General features: G+C 39.9%; 1 protein-coding gene across 4 annotated transcripts in view; it reads right to left on the bottom strand.

Annotated features, from left to right (window-relative positions):
• LOC133639360 (tetraspanin-4-like) overlaps positions 1-24,128 on the bottom strand; it is a 467,820-nt gene that overhangs the window by 41,410 nt on the left and 402,282 nt on the right. For all 4 annotated transcript variants that reach the window (XM_062032630.1, XM_062032637.1, XM_062032621.1 and 1 more), the window contains one exon: positions 9,891-10,022. In XM_062032630.1, the coding sequence (XP_061888614.1) occupies positions 9,891-10,022 (132 nt within the window). The remainder of the gene's footprint in view (positions 1-9,890; positions 10,023-24,128) is intronic.

The following is a 24,128-nucleotide window of genomic DNA, read 5'->3' as shown; positions in this document are numbered from 1 at the left end:
GTTGCCCCGGGAGATTTTCGGGAGGAGCACTGAAATTCGGGAGTCTCCCTGGAAAATCGGGAGGGTTGGCAAGTATGATTTCCACCACCAACAGAAGAGGTTATGTTTTCACCTCAATTTATTTGTTTGGATAATCCTATGCAAAAAAGCAAAAGTCAAACGCTACTTTACTCTGCTTTGTGTCGACTGTAAAAGTTGTGTGTGTTAAGTTGGTTATTTGACAAAACCATGTGTGTTGGAGCAGATAGAAACCTTCCAGCCACTTCTTTGTCACATCCAACGATGGACCAATCACATCCACTTCTGTTGTAAATTAAAAAATAACATCGACGTGACTCGACTCGAACTGGAAAGCCTCGTCTCTCGCATCCCACACTTTAGACTTCTTGTGTGTGTTTCTGAGTGTCGTGCTTTGCCATTGTTTCACCTCCCAACCTTCGTGCGACCCAAGCGTTATGCAAGCGGCACGGCAGTCATATTTGATTTATGCTAATGAGCGGTAAAGATTGGGAGTTGTTGTGCTTTATGTGCTCTTTGAAATATTCATGTTTCACATTTGCATCAGGGGAACATGTAAGAAGGAAAACGGGTGCTTAATGTTTCATAGTCGGTCGTAATGAGTTTGTGCGTGTTATTTTATTTGGGGGACTTACTGTAATAACCAGCTTGCACTAATTACAAATACAAGAACAATGATTCCCTTCCTCCATTTATTTCCCCCTCCTCTGTTTCTTTGAGCACATTTGTGATAAAGGAAGGAAGTTCTCATTAAATTATGGAGTCAATCTATTTAACATTAAAAAAAAGACGACCTCGGGATACGAGTCTGTTTGTTCTGTGATGCAGTTTGCACTTTGAAAAACCCGAATTGCGAATGAATTTAAAATCAATTTGATCGGTGCTTTCTCTTTCAAAACACCACAGTTGTAACATGTAGCATACCTTTTTTAAAAAGAAAAACACTGTCGGATAAGAAATATTGTATGAGAAGCAATACACTATAATGTACAACTACAGTATTTTTTAGGAAGTAAAGCAATAATAATATTGTACTGTGTTTGCTTCTCTGTCAAACACACCATCCACAGCTTATCCATATTTTCATGGATACATGTCCGCCCTTTATATGTTAGTTTAACATCCTTGGCTGGCGTTATCGACTCATTCTTCTTCAGTATGGTGCAGATTTCTTTCTTTATTCAATAAAAGTAATCTGTTTCTTCTTTGCACTCTTCAATTTACAGTCTTGGATTTTAATTTTAATTGTCGTGTTGATATCTTATTGTGTAAATGCCCGAACATTCACATAAATTTTGTTCTACACCAAACACTCATCTCTTTATTATTATTATTATTCCACCCAAAAACTTTGGCGCCTTCCAGGGCCCGCAGTTTTCATCCAATCGAAATCGTTCAAGTATCAAACGTTCATTTTGGCTGCGGATTCTTTCCCAAATACCCCAGATTACCCAGAATTTCAGGTTTTCCGGGACATTTTTCCCCATTTAAAATGAATGGGCCATTTTTAAAACTTGCACAATTCCTACATTTCTCACCCACATCCTGGAAAATCAAACCACCATTTTCCAAGTTGAGAAAAATTCCAGGAATTCAGGGTTTTCCAAAGCCCTATCTTCACCCTTTGTTTTAGCGTTTTAACGTCCACATTTTTCAACCAATTCCAACCAACCCTTCATCAAACATTCCTTTTAGTTAGGACATCAGAAGTTACCTCTTTTCATAGAAATTCCCGGTTTTCCAAAAATTCCAGTATTCGTGATTTTATCAATTTTTTTTTTATTCCATTTTTTTCCGAAATTCTAAAATTTCCAGGAAATTCCCATTCAAATGAATGGCGATTTTCAAAGTTTTTCAACTCCCACATTGTTCACCCGATTGGAACCGTTCCACCATCCACATACTCCACTCATCCCGGACATTCAAGCCAATATGTTTCCTGGTTCCAAAAATTCCTGGATTACACTGAATTACCAGGAATTTTGCACCATTAAAAATGAATGGACAATATATAAACCTCTTCTTAGCACACATTTCTCAACCGATTCGAACCGTTCCAATATCCCCACACTCCACTCACGCTGGGAATTAAAGCATTTTAGTTCCACTCACATGGTTCGGTGAGTTGAGCACATTCGGCCTTCACACGCAATTGCATATTCTACTTATTTTTATCTTTGCCTTCTTGTATTTTTTTTGTAAAGCACATTGGATTGTCTTGTGTAAAATAAATTTGAACACTTTCTTTGTTCCAACGGTTGAAAAACAAAGTTATGGTCACAGGAAAAAACAATGTTACTGTCACGGTAGTGCATGGCAGCTGTTGGAGTGACCCCAGGATGCAGAGAAAGGTATAGCAATGTGCAGGTAAAGGTCCTTTAATTATATGCAAGACAGGAAAAGTGTAGCAGAATAAACACTACCAGCATGTACAATTAATAAATGAAATGAAATTATTGATATGTATGTGGTAGTGGTATATAAAGCGCTTTACAATGAGAAACCCATACATAGAAGCTTAGCGATGGTAAGCTTCATTTATACCACGTTGGGTGGCACTGTGTTTTGCCAAGGACACAACGACAGTGACTACAATTGAACCAGGAACCTTTAAGTGTCTGGACAGCTGCTCTATCCACTGAACCACTTTGCCCCAAACCAAGGAGAATAATGAACAAAGTTCAGTCGCGACTCGACCGTGCAGCCCATTTTTCTTCAAGTGCTTCCTTTTTGTGCATCTTGAAACAGCCACACCACAATTTTTCAGAGTCCTGTATTTCAGCTGAAGTTATTTGTGGATTTTTCTTTGCATCTCCAACAGCTTTCCTGGCAGTTGTGGCTGAAATCTTTGCTGGTCTACCTGAATCCCTCATTTTCCACTTCTTAATCAGCATTTGAACACTGCTGATTGGCATTCTCAATTCCTTGGATATCTTTTTATACCCCTTTCCTGTTTTATGCAGTTCAATTACCTTTTCTCGCAGATCCTTTGACAACTATTTTGCCTTCCCCATGACTCAGAATCCAGAAACATCTGTGCAGCACTGGATGAAAGATGCAATGGTCTGTCAGAAGCCCAGAAACTCACCAACCTTTTATACACACACATTAATTACAAACAAACAGGTCACAGGTGAGGATTGGAACCTTGATTAGCCATTCAAACCCGTTTGTGTCAACTTTTGTGCATGTTATCAGATCAAAGTCACTGGGGTATGTAAACTTTTGATCAGAGTCATTTGGGTACTTTTTTTTGTCATTTTGATTTAAAAAGAGTAAACACAGTTGTTTGCCAATAAATAGCTTCACACAACCATTAAGCATGAGTGGAAGAAAGGTTTTTGTGTTATCATTTATATTCTCTGAAGAATGACCAGTAAATCCTAAATTCTCCCAGGGTATGTAAACTTATGAGCACAACTGTACAAAACTGTCATGATTTTATGTAGATTTTTAGCTAAAGGCTATTGCTCGTGAGTAAGATGGGATGATTTGGTCGTATCTCACGGAGTTCAACACGCTAACCAGAGCAGGGGAGCCTCGTAACCCACATTTTTGTTCACAACCTTAAGCATAAGACCCCCAAAAAACTCTTAACATGGGCTACTCGTATCCCGAGGTGTCATGTCTGTTGATCATGTTTTTGTTTTGGCCATGTGTTGTTTGTTTTTTGGACTCTTTTTAGTTCCTGGTTGCACTTCCTGGTTTGTTTGTTTCCATAGCAACTCATTAGTTTTCACCTGGTTCACATCGTCATGTCACGGACCTGTTCAAGTTTAGAGTCACGCACCTGTTTTCACTGATCATGTCACTATATAAGCTTTTCTTTTTCTGTTGTTCGTCCTGGCGACATCACATTCACACTCCTGCCACTCTGTTCACGCTCATGATCCATGCTGCTCTTTTTCATGCTTTTTCCTCATGCCAAGTAAGTTTTGTTTAATAGTTTTTGTGCCCTTGTGCAAGTCTTTTGTTTTGTATAGCCAAGTTTGCTACCTCCACTGTGAGCGCCTTTTGTTGATTCCTTTTTTATTGTTAAATAAACATGTATTTAAATTCACGCCTCGCACGCGCCAATTTTCCGTTGCCTTCTGGGAGAACCAACCACGCCAGGGACCAAGTCCTGACACGAGGTACCGCACAGTGAGCCTTTCTAATATGAATTGAATGAATGGCATCAGCGGCTCCAATAAGTCAATGAAGACAGGATTGAATTATACAAGAAACATACTCTTAAATGGATATGGATTTTCTATCATTTGTTGTTTATCCCTGCATAAAGTGCTTGTGGGACAATACTGTTTATTGCTACGACAAACTTGAATTGATCCAAGATTAATGAAAAGGGGAAAACAGGAAAAATTATATATATATATACAGTATGTATGTATATATATATAATATATATATATATATATATATATATATATATATATATATATATATATATATATATATATATATATATATATATATATATATATATATATATATATGTGTATTTATATATATATATGTATATATATATATATATATATATATGCATATATATATATATATATATATATATATATATATATATATATATATATATATATATATATATAATATATATATGCATATATATATATATATATATATATATATATATGTATATATATATATTTATATATATATATATATATATATATATATATATATATATGTATATATATATGTATATATATATATATATATATATATATATATATATATATATATATATATATATATATATATAGTCAAGTATTTCATATATATATATATATATCTATATATATATATATATATATATATAATATATATATAGTCAAGTATTTCATATATATATATATATATATATATATATATATATATATATATATATATATATATATATATATATATATATATATATATATATATATATATATATATATATATATATATAATTGTTTCTTTTTGTCTTTTCCCCCACTCACTTCATGACTGAAAGAATGGTGCTAATGCTACTTAGTGACAAGATAATAGGACGTACAAGCAAGCCAGGGATTTCATGAATTCAGTGCAGAGGAGTTTGCAGGGGTGAAGAACAGGCCGCAAGGAGGGGGAGTTTGTTCTAAATTAATATTTGATATTAGCTGTCCTTGCGTATTATCTCTGCAACTCTAATTGCCTCTGGTAACAACCTGCTGTATCATTTGACATGTAAATATTCATCCTATTACACGCAGCTATGGTAATGAACTAAAAGCTCAAAGCACGCTTTACTCATGCTAACAACCCCCCCGTGAAAGAATAAAGTTAAAATAATACGAATGTGGAACGAGTCAACGCCCACCCTCCTTTTCACCCTTAGTTCAAGTCACGGTCACACAAATCAAATGAAAAACACAACCTGCTCCATCACACTGAATCATTGTCATTCATGATATTCATGGTTTTGGGCAAATGCTTTTTTACAGCACCTTTGCCCGCAAAATACGGCTAGATTCAACGACGAAAGAAAAACCTGCTATTAATGCAACAATTCCAGAAAAAGAAACAACAACTGCTTTAAAAATCCCCACCTGACCATGTCGGAATGTGAAGCATACAGAATCCCGATTGTGCACTTTTTTTAACACAGTATTACCTCAACTAACTTACGAGTATTTTGAGAAATTAGCTGTCTCTCGGCTTTTTGTTGTGCTTTAGGTTGCGAGCATAATTTGAGTTAGGAGACATTGCCTCCCCCCTCCCTTTTGTTCCTCTAAAGAAGAACAAACTGACAAAAAAAGTGGATTTTATTGTCTTTATTCCTGACCATTGAAGCGACCCTGGCAGGCGTTACAGGTGCATCAGAGCCAGAACAAACAGGCTCAGAGACAGCTTCTTTCCCAGAGCTGTCACCATCCTGGACTCTAACTTATAATAATAATTCACCCCTATTCAATATCCTACCCTAATACCCTACTGTGCAATATTACCCTTCGAGTGCAATACATCCGACACTGATTGTTATTTTTTACTCCGGTACTCTTGTCTTGTACTGAATATTGTACAGTATTTTGTATTTTGTAATTCTATAGTGTTTTGTATATTGTACAGGATTACTTATTATTTCTATTGGATAGTAGTCTGTTTATTTCAATTGTTAGTTGTTGTTTTTTTCTTTCTTTTTTATTACCTCTTGTGTAATTTATTTTTACCCCATATTTGTTCCCACTACCGCACCTTAAGTTGAAGTCCTTAATCTCGTTATATGCAAATATAATGACAATAAAGTCCATTCTATTCTATTCTATTAAAGTTAAGGAGGGCACCACAGCGCTAGTGACACTGTGTGTGCGTGTTGGCAGGGAGGCTGTGAATGAGGACAGTTCAGCTAGTTCTTTTTGTTTTGACTTTGTTATTACTAAAATATGGACTTGCTGAGGCTGGGACTCATTATTCACATTTAGATTGATGGACAAATTTGCTTAAATTTTTTCTATTTACAAACCATGTTCAAGGACCAATTAAGTTAGTAAATCAAGGTTTTTCTTATACTTGTTGTACCTATGTTCTGCCTCTATAGATCTTGGTGTTATGAAACATATTCATTATTAATTTATTTTATTTATTTTAGCTCAACATAACTTTCCTTCTTATGCAGTATATTTGGTTAGGTCTTGTTTTTCTAATGAGGCCTGACAGAAGCCGAAGGTTTATGTCTTAAAGAAATAATTATCTTTATGATCAACACATGGTTTTGTATCATTTGACAACTTTGTATACTGTAAGTAGGTTATATTTGATTATTGAACACGATTAAAATCAAGAGAAGGTTACTAATTCAGTGTTAATATATGCATGGGCTTGGGCCCGTACCCTTCTGTAGTGGGAAAGTTGGGCCCCTAGGTCGGGGGTTTAGCAACCCATGGCTCTTTAGCGCTGCTCTAGTGTGAAAATGGAAAAAGATGAAGAAAAAAACACGTTTTTTGTTTTAATATGGTATCTGTAGGAGAACAAACATGACACAAACCTTCCTAATTGTTAGAAATCCCATTGCTTATGTTATACATGCTTCACTGATGAGAGTATTTGGCAAGCATAATTTTGTCCTGCTAATATTAGCAATCCTTGAACTCATCGTAGTTTGTTTACATGTACAACTTTCTCTGATGCTGCCACAGAAAGACGTGTTTTATGCCACTCCTTCTTTGTCTCATTTTGTCCACCAAACATTTTATGCTGTGCGTGAATGCACAAAGGTGAGCTTTGTTGATATTGTCGACTTGTTGGAGTGCTAATCAGGCATATTTGGTCGATTCATGACTGCAAGCAAATTGATGCTAACATGCTATTTAGGCTAGCTGTTTGCACATATTGCATCATTATGCCTCGTTTGAAGGTATATTTGAGCTCATTTCATTTCCTTTACTTACGTCCTCTGTGTGTTTAATTTACATTTGCATGTCTCATGACACATTATCTGTATGCAATATTGGCTGCATTTCAGATAGTTGTTTGTGTGCCATTTTGTTCCAGACCACAGCAAACGTTAGCGAGCCTGTAAAGATTGTAATAAATCCATTAGAAGAAGACAGCCTGCCGTTTCCTTAAACTTGGACACACACATCTATACCTTTGGTCATTCTAAGCCAGTCATTTCCGGAAGTTATCTCGTCCTGTGAGAAGCCTCCATTTTATTAATGATTTTCAATGTTGCAAAAATGTGTAGAATAAAAATTAAAATACAACATTTCTGTCAACGAATATTTGCGTCAACCTTTGATAGTAGGCTAATATAGCTAATACAGACACGTATATCATGTGTTGCCTTCATTATAACACTTATATAAGGCTTTTAAAGGCCTACTGAAACCCGCTACTACCGACCACGCAGTCTGATAGTTTATACATCAATGATGAAATCTTAACATTGCAACACATGCTAATACGCCCGGGTTAACTTATAAAGTGCAATTTTAAATTTCCCGGGGAACTTCCGGTTGAAAACATCTATGTATGATGACGTTTGCGCGTGATGTCAATGGTTGAAACGGAAGTATTGGGACACATTGTATCTCAATACAAACAGCTCTGATTTTCATCGCCAAAATTCCACAGTATTCTGGACATCTGTGTTGGTGAATCTTTTGCAATTTGTTTAATGAACAATGGAGACTGCAAAGAAGAAAGCTGTAGGTGGTATCGGTGTATTAGCGGCTGGCTGCAGCAACACAACCAGGAGGGACGGCGTGGCGAAGTTGGTAGAGTGGCTGTGCCAGCAATCGGAGTGTTGCTGGTTACTGGGGTCAATTCCCACCTTCTACCTTCCTAGTCACGTCCGTTGTGTCCTTGGGCAAGACACTTCACCCTTTGCCTCTGATGGCTGCTGGTTAGCGCCTTGTATGGCAGCTCCCGCCATCAGTGTGTGAATGTGTGTGTGAATGGGTAAATGTGGAAATACTGTCAAAGCGCTTTGAGTACCTTGAAGGTAGAAAAGCGCTATACAAGTATAACCATTTATCATTTATAATTTTGAGGATAGCAGACGCGCTATCCGACGCTAGCCGCCGACCGCATCGATGATCGGGTGAAGTCCTTCGTCGCGCCGTCGATCGCTGGAACGCAGGTGAGCACGGGTGTTGATGAGCAGATGAGGCTGGCGTAGGTGGAGCGCAAATGTTTTTATCATAGCTCTGACGAGGTCCCGTAGCTAAGTTAGCTTCAATGGCGTCGTTAGCAGCAGCATTGCTAGGCTTCGACAGGCGGCACAGCATTAACCGTGTGGTTACAGGTCCAGTGTTTGGTTCTGTGTCTCCTGATAGTACGTATTGTTGATCTTCTGTCTATCCTTCCAGTCAGGGGCTTATTTCTTTTGTTTCTATCTGCATTTAAGCACGATGCTATCACGTTAGCTCCGTAGCTAAAGTGCTTCACCGATGTATTGTCGTGGAGATAAAATTCACTGTGAATGTCCATTTCGCGTTTCTCGACTCTCATTTTCAAGAGGATATAGTATCCGAGGTGGTTTAAAATACAAATCCGTGATCCAAAATAGAAAAAGGAGTAAGTGTGGAATCCAATGAGCCCTTGTACCTAAGTTACGGTCAGAGCGAAAAAAGATACGTCCTGCACTGCACTCTAGTCCTTCACTCTCACGTTCTTCATCCACGAATCTTTCATCCTGGCTCAAATAATGGGTAATTGTCGCTTTCTCTGTCCGAATCGCTCTCGCTGCTGGTGTAAACAATGGGGAATGTGAGGAGCCCTTCAACCTTTGACGTCATGCTGCTTCCGGTACAGGCAAGGCTTTTTTTATCAGCGACCAAAAGTTGCAAACTTTATCGTCGATTTTCTCTACTAAATCCTTTCAGCAAAAATATGGCAATATTGCGAAATGATCAAGTATGACACATAGACTGGATCTGCTATCCCCGTTTAAATAAAAAAAATCATTTCAGTAGGCCTTTAAAGTCATTTTGATAGTAGGCTAATATAGCTAATATAGACACTTACATCATGTGTTGCCTTCATTATAACACTTATAAAATACTTTTAAAGCTTTGCGGCTCCAGACAGATTTTTTTTGTTGTTGTATTTTGGTCCAATATGGCTCTTTCAACATTTTGGTTTGACGACCCTTGCCCTCGGTCAACAACATTAAGAATCCCTGGGCTAGACTATGATTATCTTTACTGCACTTCCTGTTATTGAGTTCATAAACCTTAAAAGGAATACACTACCCTCGATGCTGTGTAGTGGTTTGAGTGGGGTTTTTTTGTTTGTTTTTTTGCTGTGACTGATGTATTATTTAGGAAGCAAAGCAAACATAAAAAGACTTAGAAGAAGAAGAACTGTTAGAATGTCATGCTGGGACTTACCGCTGTCCACCATGTTCCTGGGTTGTCTAGGCCACAGTTGTCGCTGTACTCCAGGCAGCAGGAGTCCGGCACACGGGAGGCGTTGTAAACTTCAAACCAGTCGGTGTGGTTGGTCACACCGCAGCAGCGGAACTGCATCATAGACAGACCATGAAGTTAGGTTTTTGTTTTCAGAATTTTTTTATTAAACTGTTCTCTCTTTGGGCAATCCAATGGTACCACGGTTGTTGTCCCCTTTGTTTTGAATATGATTTGGTTTTTGACAATAATTCCAGCCCAAATTGAGCACCACTTTTCGCATACCATCTTGGTCATTCTACAGCCAAACATTGTGCAAAACAAACTAGTCTGCTTAGCCTTGCATTATTCCGCATAACAGGGTGCTCAAACAAAGAATCCCACTATGTTCACACTGCAGGTCAGTTACGATTTCTTTACACATATTTGACATATACACTATATTGCCAAAAGTATTTGGCCACCTGCCTTGACTCACATATGAACTTGAAATGTCATCCCAGTGCTTTGTGCACTGGTGTACAGTCATGTTGGAAGAGGAAGGGGCCCGCTCCAAACTGTTCCCACAAGGTTGGGAGCATGGAAATGTCCAAAATGTTTGGTATCCTGGAGCATTCAAAGTTAATTTCACTGGAACTAAGGGGCCAAGCCCAACTCTCTGAAAAACAACCCCGACACCATAATTCCTCTTCTCAAATTTGAAACTGGGCACAATGCAGTCCGACATGTACCGTTATCCTGGCCACCTCCAAACCCAGACTCGTTCATCAGGTACCCAGATGTAAAAGCGCGATTCATCACTCCTTAGAACGCGTCTCCACTGCTCTAGAGTCCAGTGGCGACGTGCTTTACACCACTGCATCCCACGCTTTGCATTGGACTTGGTGATGTATGGCTTAGATGCAGCTCCATGGAAACCCATTCCATGAAACTCTCTGCGTACTGTACGTGGGCTAATTGGAAGGTCACATGAAGTTTGGAGCTCTGTCGAAACTGACTGTGCAGAAAGTCGGGCGACCTCTTTGCACTATGCACTTCAGCATCCGCTGACCCTCTCTTTTAGTTTCCACGGCCTACCACTTGTTGGTTGAGTTACTATTGTTCCTAAACACTTCCCTTTTCTTTTATTAAAGCCCACAGTTGACTTTGAAATATTCAGGAGCGAGGAAATTTCACGACTGGATTTGTTGCACAGGTGGCATCCTATGACAGTTCAATCAATCAATCAATGTTTATTTATATAGCCCTAAATCACAAGTGTCTCAAAGGGCTGTACAAGCCACAACGACATCCTCGTACAGAGCCCACATACGGGCAAGGAAAAACTCACCCCAGTGGGACGTCAATGTGAATGACTATGAGAAACCTTGGAGAGGACCGCATATGTGGGTAACCACCCCCCCCCCCCCCCCCCCCCCCCCCCCCCCCCCTCTAGGGAGACCGAAAGCAATGGATGTCGAGTGGGTCTGACATAATATTGTGAAAGTCCAACACATCAGCGAAAGTCCAGTCCATAGTGGGGCCAGCAGGAACCATCCCGAGTGGAGACGGGTCAGCAGCGTAGAGATGTCCCCATCTGATGACAGGCTAGCGGTCCACCCCGGGTTGGGAGCAGAGTAGAAAAGAAAAGAAAAGAAACGGCAGATCAACCGGTCTAAAAAGGGAGTCTATTTAAAGGCTAGAGGTATACAAATGAGTTTTAAGATGGGACTTAAATGCTTCTACTGAGGTAGCATCTCTAACTTTTACCGGGAGGGCATTCATAGTATTGGAGCCCGAATAGAAAACGCTCTATAGCCCGCAGACTTTTTTTGGGCTCTGGGAATCACTAATAAGCCGGAGTTCTTTGAACGCAGATTTCTTGCCGGGACATATGGTACAATACAATCGTCAAGATAGGCAGGAGCTTGACCGTGTAGTATTTTATACGTAAGTAGTAAAACCTTAAGTCGCATCTTAGGTGCACAGGAAGCCAGTGCAAGTGAGCAGTATAGGCGTAATATGATCAAACTTTCTTGTTTTTGTCAAGCCGCATTTTGTACCATCTGTAATCTTTTAATGCTAGACATAGGGAGGCCCGAAAATAAAACGTTACAGTAATCGTGACGAGACGTAACGAACGCATGGATAATGATCTCAGCATCGCTTGTGGACAAAATGGAACAAATTTTAGTGATATTACGGAGATGAAAGAAGGCCGTTTTAGTAACACTCTTAATGTGTGACTCAAACGAGAGAGTTGGGTCGAAGATAATACCCAGATTCTTTACCGAGTCGCCTTGTTTAATTGTTTGGTTGTCAAATGTTAAGGTGGTATTATTAAATAGATGTCGGTGTTGAGCAGGACCGATAATCAGCATTTCCGTTTTCTTAGCGTTGAGTTGCAAAAAGTTAGTGGACATCCATTGTTTAATTTCATTAAGACACGCCTCCAGCTGACTACAATCCGGCGTGTTGGTCAGCTTTAGGGGCATGTAGAGTTGGGTGTCATCAGCATAACAGTGAAAGCTAACACCGTATTTGCGTATGATGTCACCTAACGGCAGCATGTAAATACTAAAGAGTGCAGGGCCAAGAACCGAACCCTGGGGAACTCCGCACGTTACCTTAACATAGTCCGAGGTCACATTGTTATGAGAGACACACTGCATCCTGTCAGTAAGATAAGAGCTAAACCAAGACAAGGCTAAGTCTGTCATCCCAATACGCGTTTTGATACGCTCTAATAAAATATTATGATCAACAGTATCGAAAGAGGCGCTAAGATCAAGAAGCAGCAACATAGATGACGCATCAGAATCCATCGTTAGCAATAGATCATGTCATTTTTGCGAGGGCTGTCTCCGTAGAGTGATTTGCCCTGAAACCGGACTGAAAAGGTTCACAGAGATTGTTAGACGCTAAGTGTTCATTTAGCTGCTGTGCTACAATTTTTTCGAGGATTTTTGAGATAAACGGAAGGTGGGACACCGGCCGGTAGTTTCCCAGGAGATCAGGATCGAGGTTAGGTCTTTTGAGTAGAGGATGAATAACCGCTTTTTTGAATGCTAGGGGAACAGTGCCAGAGGAAAGTGATAAGTTCATAATATTTAACACTGAAGAACCTAATAATACAAAAAGCTCCTTGATAAGTTTCCCAGGAATTGGGTCAAGTAAACATGTTCTTTGTTTTGTCCCATTTACACCTTTTGACAATTCCTCCAATGTTATTTCATCAAAGAGAGAGAAACTATTTTGGAGGGCAGTGTCCGTCGTATATACAGTCGTATTTGTGTTAATAGAACCCAGTTGTAGCTGAGATGCATTGTCTTTAATCTCTTTTCTAATGACTTCAATTTTCTTATTAAAGAAATTCATAAAGTCATCTGCTGAGTGGGTGGAGCTACTGGGAGGAGTCCCTTGTTGGGTTAGCGATGCTACTGTACTAAACAGAAATTTAGGATCATTTTTGTTGAGGTGGATGAGATTTGAGTAATATTTAGCTTTAGCTGAGGTAAGCATGCGTTTATAAGTTATTAAACTATCACACCATGCTTGATGGAAAACCTCAAGTTTAGTCGCACGCCATTTGCGTTCCAGCTTTCTACATGATAATTTCTGGGCTTTAGTTTCTTCTGTAAACCATGGGGTACGCTTTTTAGGGGCCCTTTTTAGCTTTAGCGGTACTACACTATCAATGGTGTCGCGCAGGGCGTCATTAAAGTTGTTAGTGAGGTTATCAATAGAGCCCACATAATTTGGGAATGGTGCCATTACCGAAGGCAGTAGGTCAGTAAGAGTCGTCGTTGTGGTAGCATTAATGTTGCGGCTGCTATAGTAGTTATTATTATTATTATTAGTTTGTTGACAATGAGTCAGAACTTCAAATTTTATAAGGTAATGGTCGGACATTACTTTAGTGTACGGGAGTATCGTAACTTTAGAGGTGGTGACACCCCTGACAAGCACTAGATCTATCGTATTACCGTTGCGATGCGTGGGTTCATTTATTATTTGTGTAAGACCACAGCTATCAATTATAGTCTGGAGCGCCACGCATGGAGGGTCCGATGGGGTATTCATATGGATATTAAAGTCCCCCATTATGATTATATTGTCGGCGTGCGTCACTAGATCAGCAACAAACTCTGAGAATTCACTGATGAAGTCTAAATAGGGCCCAGGGGGGCGGTAGATAACAGCCAGGTGGAGAGGCAGCGGTGTGACAAACCTCAAAGTGAGCACCTCAAACGAGTTATATTTATTATTTAGGTTAGGTGTAAGATTATAGTTTTCATTGTATATTAGTGCGACACCCCCTCCCCTTTTAAGAGGTCGGGCAACATGTGTATTGGTATAGTGAGGAGGAGATGCCTCATTTAGCGCAAAAAAATCGTCTGGTTTGAGCCAGGTCTCGGCGAGACCAACGACGTCAAGTTTGTTGTCTCTAATGACTTCATTAACTAATAACGTTTTGGAAGATAATGATCTTATGTTTAAAAAGCCCATATTATAGGTAGTGGGCTGTTTTGAGGATTGTTTGTTGAAATTATCCGAAGTAGCAATATTAATAATGTTGCGTTTATTATGCGTAGTGCACTTTAAATAGTTTCGACCATATCTAGGAATTGATACGACAGGGATATTCAGATTGTTTGCTTGATGTTGCGATAAACTGAACGCATCATAGTTGGCTACCTCGGTACAATGTATGTCTGCCTCTGACACGGTCACAAAAGAAAAAACATTATGTGAGTTGTGTTTTATTCTAAGAGAATTGCTATGTGTGCAGGGATTATCCAGCCTGACGCCGGCCAGTTCTAGTTTAAATGGCTTCTTACCGGAGACTCCACGTTTCTTTGGTTAGCTTTTCTCTTTGTTGTTAGCCCCGCTCGGCATCCCCGCTTCTGCTTCCGCTCGCACCGCTTACGTCGTCTCCATTGGCGGTCACCGCTAGCACTTGACTCCGCTGCTACAAAGGCCGTTCGATGTAGCCCGCGAAGTATTCCCATGCTAGCGAGGAGGTCCACCGTACATGCATCTTTCAGTCTATAACGACCCGATCCATCCACATCCAGAATTGTCTGTCGGTCGTATGTGATCACAGAGTGTTCACGCTTTGAGCCAGCCATGAAATTGACAGAAATTACGGGTGTTTTTTGCCAAATCGCTCTACACTCCCAAGAGCGTTAGTGAGCCGCAGCATAGCCATGCGCCGCCATTCCACGCTGGAAATCACTGAGCTCCTGAGAGCGGATCATTCCTTCACAAAAGTTTGTAGAAACAGTCTCCATGCCTAAGTGCTTGATTTTATACACTTATGGCCGGGCCAAGTGATTAGGACACCTGATTCTGATCATTTGGATGGGTGGCCAAATACTTTTGGCAATATAGTGTAAATCAAATATGGTTTCAATGTGACTGCAGTCTGAACGTCCAGGTCATCTGACTACAATTCGGCTTCCCCTGCACTGGCCTTGGCAAGGACATTATGCAAACACCCCAGTGAGACCATTGCAACAAACGACGTACTAAAATCCCTTCCCACCTTCAAGGATATCTGGGACGTTTTGACTCTGTTCCGTGACGCCGAACAGAGTGACTTCAAGGCTTTCTGAAAGACACTACGACATCCTGTCCACCGCCTTTTTTGCTTCACCCCCCGGGGTATGATGGGGCACGGAGCAGCGCCCCTGGGGGCTGCAGATTTCAGCCCCAGATGTCCCCCATCGTGTGATAACATTCTCCTTCATTTGGCCTGTTTTATGTAGATTCACACGTGAACAGTTTTATCATTATACCGATTACGATCATGTCTTCTTTTGATAATGTGCAAGTGTCTTTGGGTACCTTTTAAAAGTGCTTTGTAAATAAAAATGGATTATTAATATTAAATATAATGACTTTTTTTTATTTATTTTACCATGCATTACTGTTTAAAATACGAGCGGTACCGTTTTGTCAATTTACAATAATGCAGTGTAAAAATAACAACCATACATTTTACAGTGCGTTACTGTAAATGGAAAAACAACGATACAACTTTTATTTTTACGGTGCAATCCTTGAAACTTAGCTGCCATTTTTTAAACGTAAAATCAATGGTTGTGGTCTTTTTTTTGTTTGTTTGTTGTGCATTACTGTAAAGTCTCGAGTTTTGTGTTTGCTAATATGTGCTTGTGGAGTGGGGCGTGGCCTGCAGGCCTGCAGCGAGGCAGGGTGTGCCAGGACCGGCCTCGAAGTCAGCGACAGGTGCGTAGATGGCCCACCTGGGCCTTGTTAGTAGGCACGGCCGGACGGCTTCCCGGCCTGCGTCTGGCGGTGGAGGTATGTGGAGGGGGGCGTGGCCTGCGGGCCTGCAGCGAGGCGACAGGTGCATAGATTGTCCACCTGGGCCTTGTTATCTAATCACCTGTCGCTCTGTATGCAGCGACCGGGAGGAGAGACGTGGTTGGAGCTGGGGGAGAGCGAGAGCACAACGAACATTGACCAAAAGACGGCTGCTGAAAAGCACCAAAAGACTTATGAAGAATAAAAAACTATCTTATAAACAATGAAACGGGCTCGCCTAGAAATGCTCGGTGGTCAGGAGGACCTGCTGGAAGAGAGCTTCCACAGTGCTTATGTTACTTATGTTTTTTCCTAGTCTCAAATTGAAGTTCAATAAAAAAACTACAGTTGCACCTCAACTTATGAGTATTTTGGATAATGAGCTGTCTTAGTTTTTTTGTCATGCTTTAGGTCGTGAGCATACAGTTGGAAGGTGATTCATATGGCCCCATTTCTCGCAGTTATGCCTGACACATGAAACCTGACAAGTTTGGGGGTTGCACTCTCCACTTTAGCTACCAGACGGCAGTAAAGTGTTGCATATCTTAAAATGTGTTTTGTAGCAATTCCAAGTTATACTACAGCGTTAGTTGCTGTATAGCGTGGCACTTTCCATAATTTTCAGCAGAGTGCATTTCTGATTCTGAAAATGAGTAACCCCCCACCTTCCTCTCACGAAAGATCCACCCATGAACGGGGCTTATGAATCCCTTCCCTACAGTAAATTTGAATTACAAGCCTCCCCATTGATAGCTGGCGTAATGATTGCCAAAATGAATTCAGTAAAATCTGCCCCCCCCCCCAAAAAAAACTTGGTCTTACTCGCCAGTAATAGTAAAGAGCAGGGGTCTCAAATGTCCAGGCTGTTCGCAGAAAGGATAAAAACTGGAAATACATTTTTGGCGGAAAGAAACTGCTGTTCTAAATGTGTCCACTGGATGTCGCAATAGCAATTTTTCGTATCCCCTGCCGTGAGAGCGCGCATTACTTCAGAGGGGGCGGAGCTATGTGCTGTGTTAAGATAGAGGCAACTAGGGATGAACGTTTCTTATCACCGTTATTGTCACAAAAATGATCATGATGATATGTACAGATTATCATCTGTACATATGACTGGAGTAGGGTTGTATGGTATACCAGTATTAGTATAGTACCGTGATACTAGTTAATCATATTCGGTAATATAACGCCTCTAAAAAGTACCGGTCCTGTAACGACTTGGTATCAGATTGATACCCAAATTTGTGGTATCATTCAAAACTAAAGTAAAGCATCCAAACAGAAAAATAAGTGATTATTACATTTTAACATAAGTGTAGAGAGAACATGTTAAAAGAGAAAGTAAGCAGATATTAACAGTAAATGAACAAGTAGATTAAAAATTCATATTTTACCACTTTTGACAAAATAATAGAATGGAAAATGACACAATATGTTTCTGCGTATGTCAGCAGCTAAATTAGGAGCCTTTGTTTGCTTACTTACCACTAAAAGACAAGTTGTCTTGTACGTTCACTATTTTATTAAAGGAAAAAATTGCAATAAGAAACATATGCTTAATGTACCGTAAGTTTTTTTTGCTAAAATAAAGCCAATAATGCAATTTTTGTGGTCTCCTTTATTTAAAAAAGTATAGAAATACATTTTGGTACCGGTACCGGTACCAACATATTGGTATCGGGACAACACTAGACTGGAGACACAATGTCTGGGGGCACATTAATATGCTGAAATAATATGTATCCACTTTTAACTCCATGTTTCATTAATGAAATGAGTAAAAATTCACAAGTTGTGTTGTAGATGATGCTACTACATATGTACAGAATAAACCACATTCTGTCAGTACATCAGTTGAGGAAATTGACTAAATCACATTAATAACATCCTGTAATTTGATATTATATTATTATTATTCAGTTTATCTTCTGATAGATTACAAATTAACACCACTGGGAGCATTTTAAAACTCTGCCAGACTCACTCAATTCCACCTATTTGACTGATTAACATTATCACATCAGAAAGTATAAATGAAGACAAAATAAAATACTATTAACCACAAGTAATTTAAACAAAAACAACATTATGATTTGCACATTTTCAGAACGTGCTTGTTCTATTTTTAAACAAGGCAAATATCTGAAAGTTGTCTTTATTTTTAAGTTATCCTGCCATGATTTTACCAGTCCGGCCCACTTAAGAATATATTTTCCTCCAATAGACTTTGACACCCCTGGTTTAGAGCCAGTGATGGACATAATACAAGGAAGTGTTTTACATCTAGATTCAATCATTATTGGTCCCCTTTAAAACAATTGTTGGGTGTCGAGAAGGGATTCATTGGAAACATTCCTCTGTTTTTTTTTACAATTCAGTCCTGACCTTTTGGAAGGGATTAATGACTACAATCGCGGTACCACTGTCCTTTACCTGACATGAAAGCCCAAACTATGCAAATCCTTTGTGTTCCATACGGCCACTTTTATATTCAGAGCTATTTTCAAAGATAATTTCCCACTTAATTCTATTGCCTCTTCATCCTCTCTCTTTGTGCTCCCTACAAGATCTGACAAGGCGTCACATTAGCATTACCACACAAATCGGTGTATTTCATTAAAAGCCAGGGATAATGTGGTTGGAAAGCCCACTAAGGAACAGTTCCATACAAACCACAGGTGTCTAACTCAAGAAATGTGGCCCGCCACATTATTTTATGTGGCCCACGAAAGCCTGGAAATAATAAGCGTTAACAAAATGCTTAATCTTTTCTTACTAAATATATTTTTTCTTTACCTTTTGACATTAAAAATCATGTACTGCATGCAATTGCATACCTTTTAAAATTCAATATTATCAAAATATTGTATTATCATGTATTCCATAAATATTTTTTGTTAAAATAAAGATAAATACTGTACTTAAATATCTGCTTGACTTATGATTTCAAAACAAATGATCAATCAAATTGTAGACTGTAAAATTGACAATAGATTTTAAGGTTAAATTCCGTCGACTAAGTTTTTTTACCGTAAAATCAACTTTGGTACTGTTTTTTTCCATACACAGTAAGACACTAAAAAATTAAAAAACAAAACAAAAAAAACATTAAAACAAGATTTTATGGTAAAAAAAACAACCTGGCAGCTATATTGCTTGAATTTTACCACTAGAAACAGTAGTATTATTTTTCCATTCCATTCTATTTATCCAATTTTTTTATATACTGTAAAAAAAAAAAACCCCACTGCTTTTACTTAAAAATGCTGGTGACTGAGCTGCCAGTTTTTAAAGTAAAATGTAAATATTTTTTTGCAGCTCATGTAAAAAAAATATATTGTTAATGTATCTGACCACAGAACTTTCCTCCAGAAGGTCTTAAATGTGTCCATGTGATGTCAGATAAACATTTTTTAGCTGTTTCGCCACAATACCCAGCAAATATGTTTGGAGGAGAACGTGTGAGGCCTTTAATCCCAGGAACATCATTCCTACCATCAAGCATGGTGGTGGTATTATTATACTCTGGACCTGATTTGCTGCCAATGGAACCGGTGCTTTACAGAGAGTAAATGGGACAATGAAAAAGGAGGACTACCTCCAAATTCTTCAGGACAACCTAAAATCATCAGCCCGGAGGTTGGGTCTTGGGCACAGCTGGGTGTTCCAACAGGACAATGACCCCAAACACACGTCAAAAGTGGTAAAGGAATGGCTAAATCAGGCTACAATTAAGGTTTTAGAATGGCCTTCCCAAAGTCCTGACTTAGACACGGGGACAATGCTGAAAAAACAAGTCCATGTCAGAAAACCAACAAATTTAGCTGAACTGCACCAATTTTGTCAAGAGGAGTGGTCAAAAACTCAACCAGAAGCTTGCCAGAAGCTTGTGGATGGCTACCAAAAGCGCCTTATTGCAGTGAAACTTGCCAAAGGACCTGTAACCAAATATTAACATTGCTGTATGTATACTTTTGACCCAGCCGATTTGGTCACATTTTCAGTAGACCCATAATAAATTAATAAAAGAACCAAACTTCATGAATGTTTTTTGTGACCAACAAGTATGTGCTCCAATCACTCTATCACAAAGAAATAAGAGTTGTAGAAATGTTTGGAAACTCAAGACAACCATGACATTATGTTCTTTACAAGTGTATGTAAACTTTTGACCACGACTGTATATTCGTATATTACTAATTGTTAAACGCGGCCATCTGAGGGCAACCATAACTGCGATGTGGCCCTCATTGAAAACCAGTTTGACACCCCTGGTCGAAACTATCGACCAGGGGTGTGGAGACGCTTAACTACTGAGTTCGTTAATATTATTCAAGGAGACATATTGTCTATTCACTGACTCAGCATGTATGAAGGAGGCTTGGTGGGGGCCAACAAGAGCTGTCTTTATAAAAGGGTGATCACACAGTATGATCTGACAAAAAGTAAAGTGCATTGATGCTTGAACACGTACATTGTCATACTGCGCCCGCTGAGGCTCTTTTGCCCGCTACTATCAACCTGCATGCACCAAAGCCGCACATTAACACCCCCCTGCACACACACGCTGATGCATACTTTATTTACCGCTGTCACCGTGGATGCCTTTCATCATACGCAAACACGCTAATGCGACGTCGCTCCGTGCAGACACAGACCCGAGCTGTCAGCATGTTCTGCATGTTGGCTAATGGAACAGAACTAAAGGTGAAACCCAACCACCAACAAAGAGCCCTAAAGTCTACAATTTGTCATTTGATGTCTCCTGAAGGCATCCACCAGCACACATCCTTTTTTTTTTTTTTTTTTTGGAATCCCAAATCTCAATTGGGTCTTTTTTCAGCGTGAATTTAAAACAAATGTATGGGGAAAGCACATCAAAGTGAGAGCTGGGAACCGAGATTACCTCTCCGACTGTGTGATGCTTTTATCTCTGTCAGCTTTTTACCACAGCATTTTAAACTTGGGAGGCTTGAAATGCGGCACAGACATTTCAGGTATTTTTCTTTGCTGTCTTTTTTTATAAGATTTTTTTATGAAAAGTCGGTAAGTTGCATCAACATGAGTGTAAAGTTCTCAATTCCATTACCTTGAAAATGATGGACCAAATGACTGGTAGAAAGTAAGCCATTAGGGATGGGCAACATGGTCTAAAACAGGGGTGGGCAATTAATTTTTACCGGGGGCCGCATGAGCAACCCGAGCACTGCTGGAGGGCCACATCGACAATATTTCAATTACATTTTGCTCAGTATTATTTTTGATATATACCGTAAGATAAATAATAATAATAATAATGATAATTAATAATAATAATAATTATAATTTGTTGAAAGGACTAGTTGGTACAATCCCTGGGGACTCTGCATGGCAGGGGCGTCCTCCTCCCTGAGCCAGGCTTGCACCTGACCGCATACCTAAGTGAGGCTAGGTGACACTGCTGGGAGGCTTTTCCACCATTGGGACACATCTTCAGTTGTGTGCCCCAGCGTCACGGGGTGTTTCGGCCCGGCTTACCACAAGACACCCTCTGCTGAGGAAGGGCCCACCCCAGGGTGATCAAATCCCTGGGTGTGTGTGTCCCATTAGGTGTTAGCCTTAGCAGCCCAGCTGGTGTCACTCCTCCTCAACCACAACCAATGGCTCGTCCTCTCTGCTGTGTTGGCCAGCTCTTTAATGGCATGTCTGTGAGCCTGCCCCCTGACTCCAACCTCCCTAAGGAGCTTTGCTGTTGTGCTAGCTACAAAGCCCCTACAGCCCACCTCCACTGGGCGCACCCTTACCCTCCAGCCTCTGTCCTGTGCCTCAGCTGCAAGGTTGGAGTACCGCAGCTTCTTGCGTTCATACGCTTCTTCGATGGCATCCTCCCACGGAACTGTCAGTTCAATGATATAGACAATATGGCAGGTTTCAGACCATAGGACGAGGTCTGGACGCAGGGTGGTCGTTGCGATCGCCGGGGGGAAAATTAGCCTCTGATCTAAGTCGACTCGCATCTGCCAGTCCCTGGCTGCATTCAATGGGCTTAGATCAGGATTTGAAGGTCTTGTCTTCAGCTTTTCCCCCTCCCGAACAAACGCTGGTAGGTGTCGGCACACATCCTGGTTGTTGATGGGTTGGGCGTTGATGGATATCCTCCTGCACTCAAGTTTGTCAGCTAGACATCTGAGGACCTGGTTATGTCTCCACGTATATCTGCCTTGAGTGAGGCTGGTTCTACAGCCAACCATTATGTGCTTGAGTGTTGCTGGGGTTGTACACAGGGGACAGGATGGGTCCTTTCCAAACCATAATACTTTCATTTAACCTAACTTAACTTTATACCAAAAGCACTGCTTTGGAAATCATTTGTACTCCTTTCAGAGATCACATTTAGTTCCCCTTAAACATCCTCATGTTGCACAATGAAATGTAAGCTTAGGATGAAGTGTGCATTCTTGTAACTTTCTCTAGTAACAGCATTCCATGATTAATATAAATAAATTAACATTATTAATAAATGACAGTAAAATAAGCACACATATTACTGAGGAGTCATAGTGTAACTTTGTGTGGTGTTTGAGTTGTCCAACTTTTTGTGTGGCCATAAACGCACCAGTGGTTTAGTGGTATGTGTGTTGGTGACAGATGACAAGTTGGTTTTGGCCTGGTTTGTACGGCAGAAAATGACAAGTTTTTCGAGATAGGAGTGTTTTACTCATGTTTTTGGTGTGGTTATGGCCGAATATAAACAGTTTTGCTCAATAAAGTGATCGATATAATTCCTGGCCTCGAAGCATCTCGTTAAACGTTACAATAATTGAATGGTGTTCAATTGAACGGTGTTGACGAACACCGTTAGGGCCGCTTGTTGTCACTGTCACTCAAAGTTGCATTGCAAAATTACACAGAATAAATGTGTTTATTTTGTTTAGAATTCAGATGGGATTTGATTTGGTGCACGGCATATATTTGCTGTGTGCAGAGGACGCTTGAGCAGTGCGCAATTGCGCAGGCGCGCACCTTGAGGAAACGTTGCTTGGCAGTCCATGTCTTGTTGAAAACACGCCATTCATCATCAACTTTTCTCTTTTTAGCGTCTCGGGTGTAAACCGTTCATCACTTGTCGCTGTGCACCTTCACTCACAGGTTACACCCGGACATACGCCCATAAATAACACTTTTCAAAATAAAAGCAGCACAATTGTATTGCGCGCACGACATAGATGTTTTTTCAACTTTATTTTGTAATTTGTGATTGCAGCTGTTCACATTCACTCACAATCACGCACGTGCATACGTCCACACGGAAGTAATACAAATAACGCTTTTCAAAACAAAAGCAGCACCATTGTATTGCACACTCGACATAGATACTTTTTCAAATTTATTTTGTAATTTATGATTGGCCTCACGCGGGCCGGACAGGGACGCACAAAGGGCCGGATGTGGCCCGCGGGCCGCAGAATGCCCAGGTCTGGTCTAAAATCTACATCCACATCATATTTTCCAGCCTCCCGCAAACACGATGTATATCAATTAGGGTTGTAGTATTAGTATAGTACTGTGATACTAATGAATCAAATTCAGTACTATACCGCCTCTGAAAACTATGAATGAACACATGTGGAGTTATGCACTTAACAAAAAAGGTGACATAACTGAATTTTTTAAAATATTGTAGTTCCTTCAAAATAGCCACCCTTTGCTCTGATTACTGTTTTGCACACTCTTGGCATTCTCTCGATGAGTTTCCAGAGGTGAAGGGGTTTTTACTTCACAGGTGTCATAGTTTTGATGCCTTCAGTGACAATCTACAATGTAAATAGTCATGAAAATAAAGAAAACGCATTGAAATGAGAAGGTGTTTCCAAACTTTTGGCCTGTACTGTATATCAAAGGCGTCATCATTATTCGCCATTATGCGACCGG

The sequence above is a fragment of the Entelurus aequoreus genome, linkage group LG02 (assembly GCF_033978785.1).
Source record: "Entelurus aequoreus isolate RoL-2023_Sb linkage group LG02, RoL_Eaeq_v1.1, whole genome shotgun sequence".
Lineage (NCBI taxonomy): Eukaryota > Metazoa > Chordata > Actinopteri > Syngnathiformes > Syngnathidae > Entelurus > Entelurus aequoreus.
The sequence above is the reverse complement of the archived record's forward strand: the minus strand, read 5'-3'. Positions and strand labels throughout refer to the sequence as shown.